We start from the raw sequence: 22,223 nt of genomic DNA on the forward strand, positions 1-22,223 counted from the left end.
TTCCAATGCGTTCAAAATTTTCAGATATTTTTAAGCCCAAACAAACAGTTTTGTGTCTTCTAATATACCAACCGGTGCGCTTAGGATCAATACAAACTCAGTTTTTGTGTCCCTGGCGTTCTTTTGAAGTAAACGACTTCGAAAAGCCTTGAATTCGGTCGCTTGATGTGCCGCTTAATTCAACACCCGTTTCACCTTGGATCTTGATGCTTGCTGGCCCCAAACTTAGGACTCTCGAGTCCGGACGGTATTGTCCGACTTGTTGCCACCAGTTGGGGCCTGACGGCGAACATACCCTTACATCTGAAAAAAGCCACGTTGAGCAAGGGTTGTTTCCGAAGTAATTGATTGGTTGGATGTGCGGCCTTCTAGCATCGTTGAAAACACTAAGTAGGGCGAGAAGCTCCCTCGACTGGTTGATCGGATTGTCAACCAAGACTGAACTTCCTTTTCATATGAGCTAGCCAAGAGAAATTGCCACGGGTGTCAACCAATAAACAGATGGAGTAGAAATCCTGAACACACGGAATAAACGCTCCGCCCCTCAAGCATAACAACAAAACAACTAGGATGGAACTCGGTCTGTAACACCACTTGATCCCTTTGTACCTTGTCGTTTGCTTTACACAAAAATCGACCTGAGTCCCTGAAGAGTTGTCCCACTACCCAATGCTACCACGAAAATGAAAGGAGCAATCAAATTCCACTGCCGAAGCACCACCCTCCACTGCTGGCACACATTTCTATCCCTACCCCGCCAGGCTCCGGTATCGTGGCATCGTGCCCGGCTACGTGAGGAACTGGTGGAGCGCCGTGCCGCTGTTACATCAATTTCACGATTGAGCGAGACGGCCGACGTCGCTTTTACGATCAGTAGAGCGCGGTTTGACGGACACCGCTTCCAAAGTCATATGCTTATTGCGGTGCCTGCAGGTGTGCTGCTGTATATGGTGGCCAAGTTCAGCCTGCGGTGGGCTTTTTATCGTATCGTGGCATTTGCGTGCGGTGCGAGGGGACGAAAATTAAAAGATGTTAGGGAGGTTGTCAACCCTAGGAAGACTGGCAAGGTCGATGAGGTTGAAGGACGACATGGGTTAGATCCGCGGATCTGCAGGATTTGGGCAAAGAGGGTGAAGGCTTTTTGGCCTTTGCTTCCTTGACGCAATGCGTCGGGCGCCGACGGATTGACGTAATCGGGCAGAACCAAGCGAAATTCGATAGTATTCGTATTGAGCTGGTTACTCTGCCTTAGCAACCTTTCAAACATCTCTGCCCGTAAGTAGCTAATACATGCCCCGAAAGTAATTTTGATCCAGTCGTTAACAAATCAGCGTTGCTATCCACCCGTTCTCCAGACCTCAAGGCATGTATGGGCGGCCGGCGGCCGGCGGCCTCCTGCATAGTGTCGAGGTGTGAGGTATAATTTCACTGTTCCCGTTGTCGTTAATTACCTGCAGCCGGAGACTTTGGCCCGTTTATACTATGACGGATAGCCTCTGCATAAGTGCAGGAAACTGAGGAGGGGAAATCCCTTCTGCAGTTAACAGCTTGATGTTATTGCACTATCCCCTCCTGCTTATGCTTAACAATTTTCAAGAGAACATCATTGCCATTTGCCTTATATGTTGCATGTCAACTTGGGTAGGTGGCACACTTGTGAGGCTATTTCATTTCGATCAAATCCTCTCCCTAGTTCCTTTAACCCTTGAACTTGCAAATCTAAGCTATTTTTCCATTTCTCCCTTGGCCCTTCAACTTTTGAAACCTTTTGTTTTCTATTTCATCTTTTGCCGCTTTCTCAATACGTATTTTGTGAGCACCGCTAGCAAAGTTCCACAATGTGCCTCAACAAAACCAAAACTCCAAACATAATCGGCATTTACGGCCTTCCAGGGGCCGGAAAAACAACCCTGTTATCTCAGCTCCGCCAAATGAGAGAAGCATGGTTCGGGGAATACGACTATTATGAGGGCTCTGAAGTCATTGATTCTGTTGTCGACGGCGGTCTAGCTGCCTTCAAAAAGCTGCCGCACGGAGATAAACAACGCCATAGGGCTTCGGCTGTCCGACAGATTGGCAGGGATGCCTGTCACAACGGCAAGAGCGCCCTGGTTACCGGCCACTTTACCTTGCCAAACGATGGCCTTGACGGGGGTTTACAAGAGGTGTACACTGAAGCCGACCTGGAAACATTCACGCATATCGTCTATCTCAAGGTCCCCGCAGAAGATATCCGCAAGCGATGCGCTGCTGATATGCAGCGGAAGCGAGCATCATTTCCTGCTGAGGAGGTGAGCAAGTGGCAGGATGCCGAGGTGGAGAGGCTGTTTCACCTCTGTTTAGACAGAGGTATCGTCTTCGCGACTGTTAGTGGAGAGAAGGAAAAAACGGTGCAGCGCGTCGCAGACCTGTGCTCCTTCTGGAATTTCAGCGAGCAGCAAAACTCAGATCTTGCAGTGTCCATGGTCAGTATGATGTTCAGCAACGCCCAACTTGAGCGGTGCAGCAACATCCTGGTGTTTGATGCGGACCGCACACTTGCCCCTCAAGATTCTGGAACGCTGTTCGTGGAAAAGGGCCTGAGCAATGGCCACTTAAGACAACTAGAGGGGACTGACGATGTTCTCAAGAGGGTTTCGGCGGCCCGTTGGGCTATACCCATCGTGCTTTCCAGCAAGTGTCGGTGCTGCTGGAGAGCTTCGAGTGCTTCGACGAGACGTATGATTCCATTTGCGACACCGTAGCCAACCAAATCACCGTTTATCAGGAAATGACCAATATTCTGTCACGGGCTACCCGGGATCCGCGGGTAATTCCGGTGGTAGTGACAAGTGGCGTTCGCCAGGTCTGGGAGATGGCGCTTCAACGAATAGGGCTCCAGGGGATTCCTATTTTTGGTGGTGGCCGAGTCAGGGACCAATACGTTGTAACCCCCCAAACCAAAGCAACAATCGTGGAGTGGCTTGCTACTATCAACAGCCGAGACTGACGTCGCGACGTTACGGTGTATGGGGATAGCCCCTTGGATATCCCTATGATGGTCCAGGCCGGACAAGCCTTCGTGGTTGTCGGGCATGAAGAAGCCCGGAGTGTTACGATGGATTGCGAGCTACAAAAAGCCATCCAATCTGGGGTTTTTCGGAAGTCCCTTGGAAAGAATTTCGAAACAAAAGTCAAGCAGATCCTGTTGCCGTCGACTGTTACCCCGCGGCTTCGCTTGCCCATTGCGGATTTGCAGTATCCACTGGAGGCCTTTGAAGTTCCCATCTACATCGCGCCGTCGACGGCAGCAAAGCTTCTCGCTTCTCCCATGCGCGATGCCTCAATCGAAGGCCTGACCCTACAAGACTCTCACGTCCAAACCGGACGATTCTTAGCGACGCAGGTCGTCACCGAGGTGATTGGCCTGGAGAAACACACCATCCCGCACGTACAAGGCCAGAATACCTCCGGGTACCGGCTTACAGACGAGAAACGAACGTTGATCGTCGCTATGATGCGGGGCGGCGAGCCGATGGCTAAGGGCGTGCACAGAACCTTCCCTCTGGCGAGGTATGCATTCGCTAAATCCCCGCAAGACATTGCTTGGAGAGAGATGTTGCGGATATGGCCAACATCTTACTGGTCGATTCGGTCATTAATACAGGCAAGAGCATGATCGATTTCGTCGAGCATATCCGAACTATTAGCTCTAAAGCCAAAATCCTGCTCGTCGCAGGCGTAGTTCAGGCTGGTGCGATCGAGCTTGCGTTTGATGGAATCTATGAGGGGGGCAGCCTCCGGGTGAAACTACGGCGCCACGGAGATGTGGGAATTGTGTCGTTGCGGGTATCTGAGAACAAGTATACAGGAGGGAAGAGTACTGATACAGGGAACAGATTGTTCAATACTACGCATTGGGATTGAGGGGGAACTGGAGAAGCCATTGTTTCTTATAGGATTGGTTATGATTGAATGTGCAGCCTACAGAAAAATGCACGTCATGGAATTTAAGTTTGTATCATCGTTATATAGTAAATCCTTACGGCGCTGAGCATACATGCTCACTTCTGCCAGTATCACTTGCAGGCTAATAATTGTATTTTTCTTCAGGCCTTTCGTTGCTAGCTAGTCTTGCATTCAGGCCCCGTGTAGTTTCCTCTAGGCAAACAGCTGATATAGCTTGAGGTCCGTCTTTAATGCAGGCCAAGTAGGCAATGTCATTTGCAAGCTTGAGCTCATGGCGTGGGGCGAGAACATACTCCGACCTGGGAAGATTCGTTCGGGGAAGCCTTTCGGGTTATTTTCTTCAAACTGTGTTTTAGTGCTGGTCAGTTGCAACGCTAGCTCATGGAATGTTTTTCGACCGGAAAGCCCAGTGGAATGCAGCCATTTTTTGCGCCCAAGCTATATCTAAGCACTATTGGGAGTTTTTTGAGGCTTCTGGAGCTAGACATGCAGAGGGATAGGAACCTGCAATGATTTTTTTGTCTCCACAATTAAAGTGGTATATGGTAGGCCTCCCGCGGTGCAGCCACCGCTAATGTGAGGTGATACTGACGTGATTGCTCCTGAACTGCGTATACGGTCACAGCCAGAAAAATAAAGAAGACATCCAGGATGCGAGTGGCTCCCCTGGTAACCAGTAGAAAAGCTTATTGTACAGGGTACATTAATACCCTTTGAGCCAGAGAATTTTATAAGTGGTGCATATGGGAAAATAAGTATATGTTCTCCGTTGAACAAATACTTAGGTTGTCCACTACCAAGCATTTGTCACTACTTTGTCTTTTTTATTATCCTGACCAACTACATAAGCACGATTGCGGGATTTAAGATAAGCAGATATAGCCAGAATTGAAGATGAGATGTACGACGTGACGGACTACAATTAATAGGCTGGGGCTTGCATGGTAAGCGGCCAGATTTGCATAGGAGTTACACGAGCTGATCGTGAACATTCAGCCACAGTTTTACTATTGCCAGCTCGGAAAAGATCAGCATTAATAATCTTAAGTAACTGATGCATGAGTTTGCCTCCTCTTGTGCAGGTTCCTGTCTAGGCTACCTGGCGGCACGGCATTGCATAATTCCGGGCTCCGGACAATGCCATTGTCCGCACTTTGTAGTTGCAGCTCTTGAGGGATTTAGTAAAGTAGTCTGACAAGCCGTTAATGAAGATGTTGGCCTCGGACGGTACACAGACGACCTCGCATATCGTTAATCAGCTAACAGAGCTATTTGGGAACAATGAATCCACAAGAAATTGACAGTTGCTGTGGTTGACTATCGACATTGGGAAATATGGGATGATGACAGAGTCATAGATCTTATCAAAACAGGAAATCGTCCTCTTGCGCTGGGACCGGTACCCGCCAACGAAGAGCCGTGATAACACTGAATATTACCGAAAGGGCATAGATACACAGATCGATGACTCACCATGTTGTAGCTTAACGCGAGGATTGGTTGCTGTCTGCGTGATTGAGATAAGCAGCTGCGTGGCCCATCTGCATTGGCCTTCAGAGTAAATCATCCAACGAACCAACTTTGATACATGGAGAGTAACCCGAGAAGGAGAAAAGGACCCTGTGGGATGATGTTGCTGATCTCGGTAAAGACCATGTCGATAGACCCTGCTGGAACGGTGCCTTGACGCTCTATAGTGCAGGCAATCTACCCAAAAAGTGTCTGAGAGGTGTTCGCATGCGCCAAATTCCTATAAGCTTCCAGCTTTCGCTAAACTTATAAATCTGGGCAATTTTCTCTCGTCTTACCCCTTTAAAGCCTGGAAGACCATAGTTTTCCTAATATTCAGCCTGAGCAGCTATATTTAACTCCTTTTTGCAATATGAATTCTGGCTTTGTCAATGGCGTTAATGGCGGACTCGGCGAGCGTGGGAATTCGGCCACATTGGACAAGGTCGATAAACTGCGCGAACTCATCGGCAGCCGGATTTCCCTTCCACAGGTATAACTCCTATTCCGCCTAATTGTACTATACAAATTCGCTGCTGTGTTCATGATTTCTGACGATGGTCTTGGCTCGTATATAGCTTGTCGTCGTCGGTGACCAAAGCTCCGGCAAAAGCTCTGTCCTCGAGGGCATCACTGGCTTCGCATTCCCACGGGATGCAGAGTTATGCACTCGCTACGCAACTCAAATTACCTGCCGCCGTGAAGATTTTGAGTCTGTCACTGTGAACATCGTCCCCCACGAGGATACAAACCAGGATGAGGTTGCCAGGCTCAAGCGCTTTTCTCGCACTTGGAACACATCAGTGGAGATGGATAACGTGAAGCTCGGCGAAGTTTTCAGAGACGTTAATCAAGAGCTTGGTATTAGCTCAGGTCGGCGTGGTCCGGTCGAGCTCAATCCTGGGAATGCTTTCAGCCAACATCTGCTGAAGGTCGAAATCTCTAGTCCCAATGTAAGTTTTCCATCACTGTTGCGCGACTTTTATGCAGTTGCAACATGCTAATGGTATTTAGCAAGAGCATTTTACCGTAATCGACGTGCCTGGCATATTCCGCACAGAAACGCTTGGTGAGTCCACCCGTCGTAGTCATCTATCCCAAAAGCCTAAGCCTGAGCGAAATCCTTCTGACTACCCGGCATTCTGGGCAGGCCTAACTACTGAAAGCGACATTGTCCTGGTTAGGAACATGGTAATGACCTATATGAAAGATTTCAGAACCATGTATGTCACCAACCACATATCTTCTTGCAATCCAGCCATGCGCTCGCTGATACAGACTGAAACGACGTGACATGCCAGTATCCTCGCCATAGTTCCAGCCAATGTCGACCCAGCAACCCAGGAGATTTTGAGGCTAGCCAAGAAGGTTGACCCTAACATGAAGAGGACCATGGCCGTCTTGACCAAGCCAGACCTTGCGATCGAAACTACCATAAAGCAGATTGCAATTGACCACGTTAAAGGTAAAAGAGGTGAATTGACATTGGGCTACTACATCGTCAAAAACCGTGGTCCAGACGACGCCGGCATGACATTGGAGGAAGGCCAAAGAAAAGAAACAGCTTTCTTCTCTGCGGAGCCATGGTCGGACTTGAAGCGGACCGGCAAGACGGGAACCGAAGCGCTCAAAGCCCAAGTTCGCGCCCTTCTGGCCGATCTGGTCAAAAACGAATTTAAAAAGCTTAGGTCCGAAGTCGAAGAAGAGCTGCGGACGCTGTCAGATAAGGAGCGTGCCATGGGGCCCCCGAGATCTGACTCCAACTCACAGCGAGCCTATCTAGGTAGCTTGTGCGACCAATTTCAGTCCATCACTCGTGACGCACTGAATGGCAACTACACACAGCATGTCGAGTTTTTTAGCAAGGAGTCTCACAGGCTCATCACTCGCATTGTGGAGCTCGACGAGCAATTTTCAGCTGGGATATGTGCATACGGCCACACTCGAGCATTCACCAATAAGCAGAATTCTGGGCCGATTGTATTGCCAAAGAAAAAGGGGAAGAAAGTTTTGGTCGATGAGCCTGGGCGTCTCACGTCTGAGAGCAACAATCCAATTAATCCTTCTATCGAATTATCAAAGGTGTTTCCGATCGTCAATGAACTCTCTGCATCAAACGACTGGAATCCTCTAAATAGCGCCTTCGGTGCAGTGGAAAACTCGTTCGAGAGTGACGAAAGCATTATGGAGTATATCCGCAAAGTTTACACCAACAGCCGGAGTGCTGAACTAGGCACGGCAAGCCAACACCTACCTGTGGCTATCCTACAAATAGTCGGCACTAAGCTAACACTGCTCACCTGGCCAGTTCAACGGATCGCTACTTGCAACTGTATTCATGGAGCAGTCCAAAAATTGGCAAGCACTCACGAAAATGTATATTTGGATTGCCAGCCGTCTGGTTGAAAGCTTTCTCAAAGATGCCATCAAGGCAATCTGCCCGGACTCCCAAGTCGAAGAAGAGCTGTGTGAAATCTTCATTCGTGATCACGTTGGTATTTCCTTTGCTAGTGCTGAAGAGCACGCAAAGCTCCTGCTGAAAATGGAGCGTGGGTGCCCCCCATGGACGTTGAACGATTACTTCAACGACAACCTATCAAAGAACCAAGGAAGCCGACTTGTTTCCAATATCAGAAAAGTCGCCGGCGTGGCATCCGAAAGTTTGGGAGAATGGCATTCGGAAAAGATCGCCCACACGCTTACCGAGGACCAACTCCAAAGCATAGCAACTTACAATCAGAGCAATGCCGAAAATATGCAGGAATATATTCACGACGTCCTCGAAAGCTACTACAAGGTTTCCATGAAGCGCTTTATTGACAACATATCCTTACACGTCGTACACCACGATTTGCTTTACGCTGAAAGCGGTCCGTTGAAAGTTTTCAACTCCAAGTTCGTGCATGGTCTAGGAGAGGCTCAATTGGAGCAGATCGCTGGTGAAAGCAGCCTTGTGAGGATAGAGAGGGAGAGGCTCGCACAGGACATCGCGAGCTTCAGGGCCGCATTTGATGTCCTCAAAGGCACATCCGTTAAAGGCGGTTAATCGGTTGCGGACATTCACTCTGTTGGATTGGCTAGTGTCAGCGTTTTTGATACATCACTCTAGTCGATCGTTATGTTTGGTACTTTTCGCACGAAGAAAGCACGCCAGACCACGGCAAGACATCCTGTGATAGTTTCAATTCTTATAGTTTCACCTGCTGATTTTACAAACCGATCAACTACTTTCACTTGCTCCAACTTCGGACGTCGAAAGTGTGTTAAATATCAATCTGGAGTAGGAAAAGGATCATTACAAAGAATGAAATACAATTCAGTTTTGCCGCTATTGACCGACCCACATCAACCTTGTCCTGTCTCTGGCCAACTGCGAAGCCTATACGATTTTTGGCAAATCGGAAGGTCCATGGGAAACAAAAACAGCTGAATCTCGTCGCCTTCTCTCTCCTCCAGGGTCGCCGTCGCGTTTTGCTTTCCGCATGGCCCTTTTCGGCATGTCCTCATTCGCGGCCCTCTGGACGTCGTCACGTGATATCACATACCCGAAAGAGATTAGTTCCGATGTGCCTTCTTCGTCGGTAGCAAGGAAAGCTGGCCACACAACCCGGGCTATATCGTCCGTTGAAATGGTCGACAGATTTGGGTCCTGTTGTCCTGACTGACCATCCTTATCCTCTCTGGATCGCCGTGGGGCACCATTCGGTATTGGAGCTGAATCTGACCAAACCGGTAATATCTTCCAGTCATCTTCCGATAAGGCAAATGAAGGCCGAATTCTTTCGTGAACCCTTTGTACAGCCTCCCAATTGCCGCACAGCGTGATTGTAAGTTGCTCAAGGCGCCCTCTGAACTTCTTTTGGAGGTCGCCCGACATCAAGCCAGTCACAACCTCGCACACTTCATCGACGACAATTTTGGCAAAAGTACCTTGACGCTTCTTTTGCATACCGGGCAACACTTGAAGTAGCACAGCCCGAACAAGCGTGCCTTGGAGGGTGTCTTTCGCATGCAAAGCTTCTAATACTTCCTCAGCATCAGGGAAGAGGTAGTTTGACCGAAAGACATGTTTAGCCAGTGCCCTGGAATAGATGGACAAGCCCATATTGACCCTCATTTTCTTTGCAGGGGCCGAATTTGAGGCCGGGAGTGGGAACGAATGTTGTGTGGCTGCATAATCCCTAACGCGTTCCCAGGATCTCAACTCCTGTAGGCAGTCTATGTCAAAGTCAATGCCCAGAAACTCCTCGAACAGTGTCGATGCATCTTTAAACAGAGATGCAAGCATCTCAGGGCTGGTTCAAAAGCGTTAGAATTCGGTCATTTAATATTTAACAGATTCTGAACAAAACCTACATATAACCTCGTTCACGTTCAAGTGGCGTTAGTTTCACCGTGTAGGATTGAAACAACCCTAGTTTTCTTTTCGTTTCTTTCAGGGCGTCGGACTTTACGACCAGTTGGTCGTTAGCCATCTTCAATTTGTTCGTTGCTGTGGCGACTTCTTTTTTTGCGGCTGCTATCTGCTCCTTTTGCTTCTCAAGGATGGTCTTGTGTTTGTCAACGGATTCCTCATGCTTCTTGCTGTGTGCAACCACTCGGCTTAGCTCCTGCTCGAGTGATTTAATCGTTGATTCCAAGTCCGCGTTTATGGTTTTCTGTTCCTCAAATTTTCTATGGACTGTCATTTTGTCCTCCAAGGCCTTGTTGGTCTCCGCGTTCTGCTCCAAAATCTTCTTCGTCAATCGTTCCTTTTCGGTTTTTTGTTCCGCGGTCAGTTTAGCCAGCTCCTCCAAATTTTTTCTGTACGCACTGTCTGTGGCGCGGAGCTTCTCTTGAACAATCCCATGGTCTTTGAGGATGATCTGTAGCTGCTGAAAGCTCTCATCCTGGGAAATTTTGTTAATAGAGGAAATAAGCTGGTGTAGAAGAGTTTCGGGCTGATGATAATGAGTGAGATTTGCCGGGACAGCTGGTGAACTCATGACGACGGCAAGTGAACTAATAACTTCGACAATAATACAGTAATATATGTACCGGAGTAAACTGAGTGTATTCTCAAATTTGAGGTTTATATGCCCGCAGAATTTTGTCCCTTAAAAGCTGCGCCTTAGTGTATGACAGGTCAGTCCCTTATATAGGAAACCTTGCTGCTCTTCGACACTTGGCTTCGAAAAAAACGAAGATAGAGAATCAACATCTACGACCGGGGCTAAAGCAGTCCATTGGTCATTCAAGTTGGACACGCCAGCCCCAAAGATGCATGTTGGCGATGAGGCAAGCACGCCAGCATTTAGATAAGATGGAGTTGGCTTGCTAAATCAAGCGAGATCGACGCTGAATGGGGCTGCAAGATAGAACGATTGGGTAGTTTCTGTTGCAACTTCATGATGCCAACACAGTTGCTGTAATCTGCCTATTTAGGCGGGATGCGGCCATCCGGATATGTGTTGTGTGTGCAACAGCAGTCAAGGCTGTTGGCGGCAATGAATGGAGAAAGATTATGCTCTCCACTATCTGTGTCTCCAATCAAGATTCCCCACGAGTTTCAACAAATAAAAAAACTAATATCATTCCACAGCGCCGTGGAAAGGTTAAAAATTAATTGCTCGTGTTTTGCTGCATCCATGCGGGAGTGTGGTGTTGGCATAAGATTCTGTCAGGCGCATTTGGAGGGTGGTAGTCTAGAATTCCAGTCCAATGGCGACGTCGGCCAGACACACATACTGCTCTCGAAATGGCACCACTTCCCCTCACCAGGTCACAAATGACGGCCACCCTCCAGACGCAAGCATTTCGGGCATGAATTCACAAACACTTACGTAGAGGTCGTGAACATGGAGCCCGCCCGAAGTTTGGCTTGACCGCAACCATCTACGTTTCGTGACCTGGAACCAGGATCGGGGCCTCCTACTAATGCCTGCGCGCCCTTTGCCCGTCTGCTCCCCCACTCAGGCTGCTCACCCTCTGCTCAAGCTGCTCACCCTCTGCTCAGGCTGCTCACCCTCTGCTCACCCTCTGCTCAACAGGGCGGTCCTATTCGATTGGTGACCGTTGGGTATGCCCCATCGTTTGTTTGTAACCTACTACAGGCTGGCTGGCGTTATTTACTGTTTGAGGTTTCCGCGATAGCTCACAACTCGCAGTACAAAAACTGTATGGGCAGCCGCCTGTGCCTGCATGCCTAAACTGGATTCCACCGTCCTTCAGTGGTGCACGCTCGCTGTTGGGTTTCCAATGTCACCCATGACAGACGCAGCTTCAGGGCGAGAGCTTTACCCCCACACAGCAACGGTAATGAGTTGAGGATGCAGCATGCAGTTATTAGAAGGGCGTGGCGGGGGATCACTGATAGCAACAACGGTCGAGAATTGGATATATTAATTTATTGGGCATGTGATGAACACCTTGCACATGAAATTAGGTTCTGATAGTAGAATCAACGGCGCGCCGTATTACTTAGACATCCCCAAGAAACGGATTTATGACAGTACCCGTGATGCATGGCTCAAGCGAAGCCCCAATGCCACCGACACCAATATCCTTAACGCAGGTCATTTTGGATTATGCAGCAGCATTCAAGTTACCCAATCATTTTATCGGGAGATGATGAGGCAGAGCATCCAATTTACGAGCGCTCTGGTATCCACCATTACCTCCTCCTAATGTCAATTCGGTAAAATTCTTGTAACTACGCGGTCATTTTCACGAATGGCGCATCCAAAGAGATAAGGCTACAATATAGGGTGATTCTGTTCGAATATCTAAGCTAAGGTAAAAAGGAGGTGAAGAAGGCACGAAGTGCCAAACGCGTGCGAGTACCTAAAACGGAGCCCTGTCCTGTATCACGTAAGGTGGTGTTGGCCACGGCTGGCAGTAAATCCGGCACGCCAATCTGTAGCATTCATTTGCCATTATCGGATGGCTCATATCATTGCGTGAGTAGAATAGTCCTTGGACTGCGCATGGCGGGCTCCCATGCCAATTTAAGTACTTTTGCATGGGTGTAGCAAATGGGAGGAAAGTGGTAACCATTGGTGATAACCTTCTGTTCAAATAGTTGCAATACAAATATCTGGAGCAAGATGTAATGTTGCTTGTACGTTGAATGTGAGGAATGGTTCGCAATCAGACCAAAATTGGGCCCGTACATGTAAGTAAGTAGTTTGAAGAGACGGCCCTAAACCATCCAAAGCTGATTTAAAAATTGTGTGATGGCAGGCCAAATGTATCAAAGAATGGGATCAATAAAGGTACCCGGGATGCCTGGCTCAATCAAAGCTCCCTTGCCACCCGAGACAGCCTCAACCTGTTTGGGCATCTCAACATCCGACTTCACACAGCGGCCGACTCCGTTGTTGCTTTCACCAGCATCAACAAGCATAGCGCCGTTGTCCCCACCGTGCTCCTTGGACACGTGACACGTCCAACCAAACCGGCAAGAAATGCGCACTTCGCGACCCGACTCCAAACATTTTGGGCAAGAAAATGGTGACTCAAACTGCTTTCCGTGCTTTTTTCCAAGATGCGTGGAGAAGAACCGTCCAGGAGCCGTTATCCATCCGCAAAGAAGGCACAAGGCCTTTTTGCCTTTGTATATTTCCAATTGGCCCTTATCGGGTCGCCTTTTCTTTTTAGGGACCACCGTTTGTACGTCGTGGTTCGCACCTTTCCCCTCTAACTCTGGTTTGTTGTCACTCTTTTTGCCCCCATCCCGGTTCCGTTTGAAGCTAATATTGGTTTTTGGCAGCGCCGGGGCGTTGTGCTCGCCGTGAACCCTTGCGACGTGGCTGCTCCACTCTGCGGCATTGTTTATTTCCCTTTTTTCATTGTTGATAATGCTGCATGCAGGACAATCGAAAAGTTCGTCAAACCGTCCTTCCCGATGGTGCGTTTCCAAATTGTGCCGTGTCAAATTCTTCTTCGAGTTGTAATCATGGCCACATAAGCAACAGATATGTTTTGAACCAGCTAGTCGGTCACATGTGAGTAGCTTCGAGGCCGTGTCGGCTTCTTTCTTCACAAGAGGCCATCTTGCAGCGTTCTGCTTGCCGTGAAAATAAAAGACATGCTGATACCAGTCGTCAGCACCTTGGATGGTAAAAGGATTTTTGCAACTGGGACAGTCGAAGGGCTTCTCAAATTGAGCTTGATGCTTGTTGACGTTGTGTCGTATCATGTTTCTCCTGTCTGTAAAAGTGGTCTTGCATAGGAGACAGGTAGGCATTGGTGCCTGTGGTGACTCGAGCCCCTCACAAAGTGTCGCAATGCTATCGTCTTGACAGCGGAGAAAGTTGAGCAGCGAATTGCTGAAATCTGTGGATCCCACTTCATCTTGGCACAGTATTTGTCCAATCTGCGTGGCGGCTGTCATTGAATCTTGATGCCGCGCTTTCCGCGGGTTAATGTGTTGATTTGGCATATTGTCTGTTCTTTTTCCATCCGCGTTGCGTCCGTCTGAATCTTCCCAGAATTCCTTTCTCCTCCGCGCTACTCTCAGCTTGCACAATATGTCTATCGATTTGCTTATACGCGACTGCACACGGTTTGCCTGCTTTTGGGCCTCTGGTGAGGGATCATCCTTGAGCCTGGCATACTCGGCACGGTAAGCGCGTATGCGGGGCTTCTGTTCGAAGGAAGCGACATCTTCCTGGGTAGGGTATATTGGTGCATTTTTGTTCCACGTGAATGACATGTTGTGCGTAAGCTTCAACAGTTCCTCGGTCTCGTCACCTCCAGCATGGTCCCCGAATGTGATCTTCATCAGGTCAAAGTTTACGGCCCTTGGCTGATAGTTTTTTTCGAATATCGAGGTAGAGTTTGATAGCACATAGTTTCGCTGGGCAGAGGTGAGAGCCTCTAAAATTTCAGTCAGCACTGGTTCGTACAACGATCCAAATCCAGACCCGGATGGAGTAGCACTTACTGTCGAGGTCGGCGCCTGCACCGACTCGCAATGCATACGGCCTTATTTTTTCGCGAGCACCAGCCACAAGAACCAAACGGTGAAAACCCCTGAGAAAGGTAGCATAATCTATCTGGATTATTTCCCGATCCAGCATCTCTTTCTTCCAGCGCATTTTGACGTAATGGTCGTTCCTGGGCCGTGTTAGGTCATCGAGGGAAGTCGTTGAGGTGGCAAAAGCTTGGTCGTAAATTGCCTGTGTAATCAACAATGTTGACAGGCAGACCAGGGGATCTTTTGCAGGAAATACTGGGAATTCAACCCTAAATTATAATGTGCAAATAGTTAGCATTCTTAAAAAGCGATAAAAACGTAACAAGGGGCTGGATTTACTTACTTCTCGTCCTGCGATTTGCCAGCTTGACTTCGTTTCCTTTTGTTTTGTAAAATCGTGATATTTACGCGAGGAACCATCTTCGTGCTGGCTGGCAACCCTGGGTGTCGAACTAGGTCCACCTCGACTTGCTTGTATTTTAGTTTTACAACACAGCCAGGGCGAAAACCGCCTGTGCGCATCACGAGGAATGCCTTGTGGAAGTCGACGCGATCCTGGCGGCTGCAAGGAATGTGTTTTGCGCTCACCCACAGCGCCCTCAATAGGACGAGGGCATCCACAGAAGTCGCCCCGACCTTCTTGAATGTTTGCTCCTGAACGAGATCGTACTCGACAGTTAAATCCGTTTTTATCCACTGAAGGCCTGCGTCAGATACTGGCGAAGGGAAGCACATGACAAACTTCAAACCCATATGGAACTCACATTCGAAATATCGGCTACTGGTCCCGATCCCCGCTTCTTCTGGCTATCCGAATACATGAGGGTCCATCGATGCGCCTCTTCGCCGTCGACGGTTTGCCTTTTCCGATAAAGGATCGTATTATCGACCGCTGTTACTAAAGTTCTCCATATAGCCGAAACGCTTATATTCCTTTTTATCGACCGTTCGATATCCATGTCGTCGGACTCATCGGACCAAACTTCTCGCGCTGATTGGGCAATATAGTCTTCGAGGAACCATTTGCAGTAATCCATCGCTTTGCATGCTGTGAGGCCTCCCCGACACAGATCAAGCCAGATCTCGTCCGGATCAACGTCTGGCTGAAGCTTGTGCACGACATCATGGAAAAATCTGTTCGTCAAAGAATATCCTAAAATTAGCAGGTTAAACTGTAGGAACAAAAGCAAACCTGGGTAGTGCAAAAGCCTGCTATATCAAAATAGGCTTAAATAAGACTGGCATACCCTTTCCAATGTTTCATTACTTGCTCCTGTGAATCGCGATACTTGTCACAATCCGCGCGTGGCTTCTCCCGCAACGGCTTATTTGAGGTCAAAGCCGAGGCATACTTCGAAGCAAACTGCGCGACCCGTTCCCCGAGTTGCGAGTCCTTAAAGGACTGGACAGGCCGCGTTGTTACGATGGGAAAACCCGCGCATTGAATTTCCATTGCACTGCTTGCTGATGGCTGATGGCTGGTGGAAGCAAAACAATCGGCAATGGGCTGCGAACGAGAAGAGAAGAGGGTGACGGGCTCTCGCCATCCTCAGAAAAAGGGCGGCGAGACGCAGGTCCCCCTCCCATTCTCTGGAGGACATCGAGCGTCCTATGGCCATGATCGCGCATGGCCAGAAAACGGGCAACCGTTCTCATGACGGCGAGGAATCGGTGGCGGCCAGGAGCATTTATTCATGGATTCTGGACTGGGGTGGGGCGGGGCGCGAAATGGTGGGCATCTATTGGCTGAGGATGTAGGTCGAACGGCTCCCATCGCTCTCTCGCAGTTAAGACTGCCCTCATTGGTTTAACTAGGGGAGAGCGGACGGGATCCCGTGTATTCCAATGGGTATGGTCGTATGTACAGATCTATGTTGTACAGCAACATTATAATTTGGTATTTGGGAACAAATCCAACGTTTGATGCAAAATAGCACGTTACGGAATTATGCAGCAATCCTATTTTTTTTAACCCACAAATATTGAGTTCGAAAAAAAATGCGAAAAAAAAACAAAAGACATACAACACCGAGGATTCCCCAGTGGTCACCCACCTGAGTACTAGTTCGGCCCTCACAGGTTTGACTAGGGGAGAGCGGACGGGATCCCGTATATTCCAGTGGGTATGGTCGTATGTGTTAGACGATATCGGCAATTCTGTTTACATATGCTGCATAAAAAGCGAGAAAAGCGGACCGGCAGCCCCTTATCTTGCGTACTGAGGAAGAAAGATAGCCCAAAAAGAGGTAGAAGATCTACATCTCAAGGGTATTGCTGTTGATATTGATGATCCAACCCGGGTCTGTACTGTTCTATCTCAAGCTGCATCTGCGTATATGCGGCATCCTCCAAACCCGGGCCGTACAATGCTGGTCCAGCATACGTTCTTCTCCCCGGGAGCTTGTCCTGCCCCGAATCGGACGATGACGGTGATGAAAATATCCATGTGCAGCGCGTCTCCTCATTCATTTCATAATTCGGGGGAATAAACGGTGTCTCTGTAGGGAATACAAACTGCTGCTGCTCTTGTGCTTGATCTTGCTGCGACTGGGGCCAGGTTTGCTCATCTGGCTGCTGAAAGGAGCCCATCACACCTGACTGATATGTCATAGCGCTGGAGCTAATCTGCCCATGGAAAGGTGGTTCAGGTATGAAGTCGACGGCAGCTCTGTGATCCACGAGGTTTGTGTATCGAACATCGGCAATGGGACGGTTTGCGACCGAGTTTTGATCTGATAAGTCTTCCGGTTGCCAAGTACAGGCCTCACCCATGCTATTTTCTTTTGCATAATGGTCCGTAGCAGAAGAGGTGTTCTGGTTAAACGGCCCAGTGTATGGAAATTGCCGAAAAGGCTGCTGCATGGAGTTATGCAGCGGAGAATCCAGAGTTGTGGGCTCGGGTAAATCCATTGGTTGGATCCAGGCTGCTACACTCAGGCCAACCATTTGCGATGTGTCCAGAGGGGCGGTATTTCGAGACTGGCTTGGACTTGAAGCTACGATTCCATACGAAGACCCGGGTATCGTTGTAGGAGTATCCCAGGCTGTAAATTCAGCGTTTGAGCCAGTGGGAAAACTCGTAGCCGTTCCTTCCGTGGAAATAGATGCAGATGCCGTTGAGGCGAAGAAGGGTTGCGCATTCAACGTTTGGGAAGGACTCAATGACGCTGCTTGCACTGTTATAGGAGAAGGTAGAGTCTGTACGCTATCCGATTCGACGTCAGAGCCTTCATCCGTATTGAAATCATAGGAGTCTATCTAACGTAGCGAGCAATACGGGGTCAGCTCGATAAATACAAAACCAAGTCAGTATAGAAACTTAGAGGTATATCATACAACTTCATCTTCGCTTGTAAGGTATGCTTCTCTCTCTATCTTGTCCTTCAAAGCACGCTCCGCTACCCACGAGTCTGCGATTGACTTTGCCATAGTCATGACGGGCTCCATTGGGTTCTTGGGCACGATAAGAATCGCCCTCAAGGCATCAGGAATTCCTGGTCCATCATACTCAAGTTCGCCTTCCTCATCATATGTATCGGTACATATCTGTGATGGCGATATCGAGTATGACTGTTGTTGTAGGACGGGTGGTAGTGCTAGAGGCTGTAATGTTTGGCTTGCAGCATCACCGCCGCGGGGGGATTCATCCATTCCTAGTGTTGAAAGTTGCCCGAGTATGCTGTTGCGAGTTGTCTTTGGCCGATTGGTTGTGGCAAACTGGGGAACCAACCCCACCGAATACGAAGCTGTGCCGCTGCTGAAGAAAGGAGCTGGATTATATAGCAGAATCCATAGCAACAAACGCCCTACGCCCGGAGAGCTGCTACGTGTGCCATTGTAATCAAATCTTGTCCTTCCATGCCGGCAGGGATATGCGAGAGTCGCGTTTCATAAAATAAACGCCACGATACCGAGACTGTGGCAAGCTTCATGGGGAGGGGGGAGACGGAATGAGTACAATTCGAGGTGTCTTCTTAGCGCACAACAAACCCCTCTGTGCCATTTGTAATCCTGACGAAGGACCCTTGTTTAAAAAAGCAATACATATAATGACAATTATAACATGCAAGTAGGGCAGGACAGGAAGAAAGGTTCCGGGCTGACCGGGCCTGAACATGGATGCCTAGATATGAATGAAGATTGGAGTTTTTGTCTTCACCGCTGCTTGCTGCCATTGCAAACACTTGTCGATTTGCAGTTGCCTATGCCCTGGTGGCTTTCAGAAAGCGTGTGATTGGACAGAATTGTCTCATGTTATTTTTCAGCTTGTGTCACGGCTGAGAGTTGATGGTATGGATGGACAGCATTCGGCGGTATTCAGCTACGTCGCCAAATCATTCCTTCAGCTTGTCCTATGGTGCCGGCTCCGTGATAGCAGTACCATCTGCGGCGGTGTCTTGGTCACTTGAATCCTTGCTGCGTAGCATCATGTTGGACATCCAGTCCTCAATCTCCTTTTCACCCCCCGGATCTGGATCGCCTTCCCCAGCGTGTATCTTCCTCCTTGCCAGGACGCGAAGATCATCAATACTCGATATGTCAAAGGCCCAACTCAGGCCGCCCGTCATCATTATGGCAAAACTAAAGACATTCAACGTTGCCAGGCCCAGGGCTTGGACAGCAAGTGGACCCCCTTCAGCTTCCGGGTCGATAACTTTGGTTTTGTTACCCTGAGCATCGACGCGCGGCTCCGGTTTGATGTATTTACTGGGCGAAAAGAACTTTGGTGCCGCGGTCACCTGCTTGCGGAGGACGGCGCGGCGCGTGATGCCGACGGTGCAGGCAAGGAAGCCCGCACCTGCGAAGAAGAGGCCGAGCTGTCTGAAGGATCGAGGGCCAAACCAGGTGTTCAGTGACTCTCGGCGTTCTTGCAAAAGCCTTTGTTCTTTTTCTCGAATCTGCTTGAGCTGCTCCAGTTGTTGCTGCAGCTCTGGGTCTTGTAACGCGCGTGAAGTCGAGTTCGCTCCTGCCGGCTCGGATGGGAAGCGCCACTGGAAGCCCATGGTTGATGGTCGTGGTCGATCAGGATTGATGCATTGAAACAAGCGACAGACTTGCTGAGGTATCAAAGAGGTGTGACCGTGATGGCGGCGGAAATTGTAATTTAGCGACGGTGGAGCTCGATGACCTCTAGCTAAACTGGGTACCTCCGCATTCTGAGCTCCGATTCAGATTCAGATTCAGTGAAGCTCAAACGACAAACAAAATTTGGGCCTATGCTCCAATGGAGGTCAGGACCCATCAGCTAAAGTGGGTTACGGATTTAGCCAGGATGAGCTTGGAACAACACTGTTATTGGATGAAAGCTGCCGGGCCCCACTACTCCATGAATGCACAGTATTCCGTGTCAGTACCCGTCAAGTTGTGATTTAAGGACTGCATTGAATGTGTTTTGTGATGTGTTGCCATTCTTTTTTTTTTTATTTTTTTTTTTTATATACAACCCACCGAAGCATCGCCTTTGTGCAGCGACAACCCCCGTCCAGAAACCAAAAACTGGCACAAGAACTAAGGCCGACTGGCATCCGGTTCCGCAGTATGCATTTGTGCTTCTACAATAACCCCATTCTGAATAACAATCGCCAAATCCTGATCCAGCGCAGCTTGCGCCTTCGGGATCACTGTTGGAGCTGCAGGTCCCGTCGGTCGTGATGTCTGGCCTCGCGTTACAGCTACCAAACTTCGACTGGCATCCCGCCCCGCAGTAGTCGTCGGTGCTTCCACAATAGCCCCATTGCGAGCAGCAGTCGCCGAAGCCGAATCCGGCGCAGATATGCCCGTTTGAACCGCACTGGCCGCCGGTGCTGACCGGCAAGCCTGAGTCACCGCAGGTCCCATGTACAGAGGGGCACTTCCGTGTAGGGGGTTTGGTTTGCTTGCTTCTGTTGTGCTGGTCGACGATGCCATATACCAAGCACCGTAGCTAGTTGTCAGGTGAGGTGAGTACAAGCATGCGGTGACTTGCTTCTCACACTGGTCGTTGACGTCGCGGCCGTCGCGACCCTGGGTGTTTCCACATGCGCCTGGGATCAGACAACCCAATCCGCCACATAATCCAAGAGGGCAACCAGGAACGCAGCCGCCTAGGCCACATCCTCCACCGCACCCAAAGATTCCGCATCCGCCACTGCAGCCAAACCCCCGCCGTGTTTGTCGCCTCCAACGTGCCGGGGTGAACGCTAACGTCCGTGAACGAAGATTTATTTGTGTTGCTCTGTGGATTATTACAATTGAAGGAATCCAAAACATGTTTGGGTTAGACATGACCTAGTCATCTTCAGGCAGCTACTGGCCTTCTTCACGCCCCTTTAAATGTCCATTTATCAGCCTTGTCGGTGTTGATTTCATCTATACCAAAGCCCCTTTTACCGTTTGCCCCGCGTCTCTTTCTTCGTGGACTCGGCAAAAATCTTGCAAGAACGGCAGCGCTGGGTCGGGCTGGTACCAATGCTGCTTGGTGACCAATCCGTCATGCCTCAACCTGTCTAGTTTCTGTAGAATGATGAACTGTTTTCTTGGTTGACCACTGTCGAGCACTGTCTTGCGCCCCTCCAGGATGTGCCTGTAGGTCAGACTGCCGTCAAAGATGAAAGCCTCAGCGAAATCCTCGGCCTCCTTGTCGAATATGATCTGTTCCTCTTCGATCCACTGTGCCGAGAGCTTTGTTAGCACTTCAGCGCAAAGGAAGAAAATCACAGGCAGGACGGAACTCACCTCATGTTGGTCCTCTGGCCAAGTCATTCTGCAGACTGTCAACAAGATTTGACCGCAGTACTGCATGTGGGCTGCTCGCGCAAGCCGTCGGTCGTTTCTCCTCAGTTCCGGCCTCCGGACGCCCCTGTATTCTTCCCGGTCTACAGTCTCGGCCCAGATGCGAATGGCGCAACTGACGTAGGATAGAATATCTTCGAGATACTTGGCCGAAGGGGAGAGATTCGGGTGTTCAATGAGCGTTTGGTAAAGCTTGACGATGGCCCGCAAAGACAGCGATATCAAATTTGCTGTTCTGATGCACGTCTCGGCGCAGATGCGGTTCAGCCTCTTGACCTTTGTCCATTGCGGCCTTGTACGTGGAAAAACACTTGGCTGGGTCCTTGACTTTGGTGGCGGTGCCTCCTCCTGCTGCTTGATAAGAGGCAAGAGATGAGCCTCGAGCTCTGCCTCGATCTGCAGCCTATTCTTGTCCGTGACGCAGAATCTGGAGAGTGCTTTCAGGGCCGTGCTATTGCTGAGCTCTCGCCTGTTAACCCCTTTTCGGACTCCAGAGAGGAGTTGCCATGTGTAACATTCAACTTTGTCTATTTCTATCAAACTCATTTGGCTATAGAGAATGGGAAATTTCGTCTTTGTGATTCAAATTAGGTATGGGACATGGAGTAGGTGAATGGGTGAGTCGAGCTGAGAGTGTTGGGTTGGGTTGTAGCTATGCTTGGTAAGTGAGATCAGAGATAAGCTGTGGGCACTGGACGATGTCGACAGAAAACAAGAAAAGAATAACAAAAAAAAAAAGAAAAAAAGAAAAAAGGCCTGGTTCATATCTCATAATTACGGGATGATTTTGGTTGTTCAGATTTAAATGGCCGCCAAAAGCAAGTTGCAACCGCAACTGCTCAGCTTGAGGGCTATCATACTTCCCCACAATAGAGCTGGCCTAAAATGGCGTGCAGTGCGAATCTGGACCATGGATTCCGCAAGCCTGAGCTTTCTTCTGCTTGCCAAAACTATACTTGGCGGAGTATATTACCACAACTGGGACGAATTACAGTGGTGCGACAGCACCCCCCATTCCTACCGCTCAAGGCTCCAT

The 22,223-nt window shown here is 49.3% G+C and overlaps 5 protein-coding genes across 5 annotated transcripts; 1 reads left to right on the top strand and 4 right to left on the bottom strand.

The window, feature by feature from the left end:
* Positions 1–5,830: 5,830 nt before the first annotated feature.
* Positions 5,831–8,503, top strand: PpBr36_09676 (uncharacterized protein; the record flags this gene model as incomplete). Its single annotated transcript, XM_029896796.1, has 5 exons — positions 5,831–5,950; positions 6,036–6,410; positions 6,472–6,680; positions 6,759–7,713; positions 7,766–8,503. 5 exons carry the CDS (start codon positions 5,831–5,833, stop codon positions 8,501–8,503), a joined length of 2,397 nt encoding a protein of 798 aa, XP_029745252.1.
* A 333-nt stretch (positions 8,504–8,836) lies between these two features.
* Positions 8,837–10,442, bottom strand: PpBr36_09677 (uncharacterized protein; the record flags this gene model as incomplete). Its single annotated transcript, XM_029896797.1, has 2 exons — positions 8,837–9,752; positions 9,814–10,442. The coding sequence occupies 2 exons, from the start codon at positions 10,440–10,442 to the stop codon at positions 8,837–8,839; spliced, it is 1,545 nt and encodes a 514-aa protein (XP_029745253.1).
* A 2,246-nt stretch (positions 10,443–12,688) lies between these two features.
* PpBr36_09678 (uncharacterized protein) lies at positions 12,689–15,869 on the bottom strand (the record flags this gene model as incomplete). The annotated part of the gene is made up of 5 exons (XM_029896798.1): positions 12,689–14,316; positions 14,384–14,685; positions 14,760–15,112; positions 15,181–15,550; positions 15,664–15,869. 5 exons carry the CDS (start codon positions 15,867–15,869, stop codon positions 12,689–12,691), a joined length of 2,859 nt encoding a protein of 952 aa, XP_029745042.1.
* Positions 15,870–16,678: 809 nt separating this feature from the next.
* Positions 16,679–18,184, bottom strand: PpBr36_09679 (uncharacterized protein; the record flags this gene model as incomplete). Its single annotated transcript, XM_029896799.1, has 2 exons — positions 16,679–17,674; positions 17,753–18,184. Coding segments are annotated over 2 exons (1,428 nt in total), but the record flags the coding sequence as incomplete, so codon positions are not given.
* A 584-nt stretch (positions 18,185–18,768) lies between these two features.
* Positions 18,769–21,737, bottom strand: PpBr36_09680 (uncharacterized protein; the record flags this gene model as incomplete). Its single annotated transcript, XM_029896800.1, has 4 exons — positions 21,131–21,737; positions 20,786–21,064; positions 19,865–20,339; positions 18,769–19,550 (listed from the first exon to the last, which is right to left on the bottom strand). The coding sequence occupies exons 1-4, from the start codon at positions 21,731–21,733 to the stop codon at positions 18,769–18,771; spliced, it is 2,139 nt and encodes a 712-aa protein (XP_029745414.1). The 5' UTR covers positions 21,734–21,737.
* Positions 21,738–22,223: the final 486 nt, after the last annotated feature.

The sequence above is a fragment of the Pyricularia pennisetigena genome (assembly GCF_004337985.1).
Source record: "Pyricularia pennisetigena strain Br36 chromosome 7 map unlocalized Pyricularia_pennisetigena_Br36_Scf_7, whole genome shotgun sequence".
Lineage (NCBI taxonomy): Eukaryota > Fungi > Ascomycota > Sordariomycetes > Magnaporthales > Pyriculariaceae > Pyricularia > Pyricularia pennisetigena.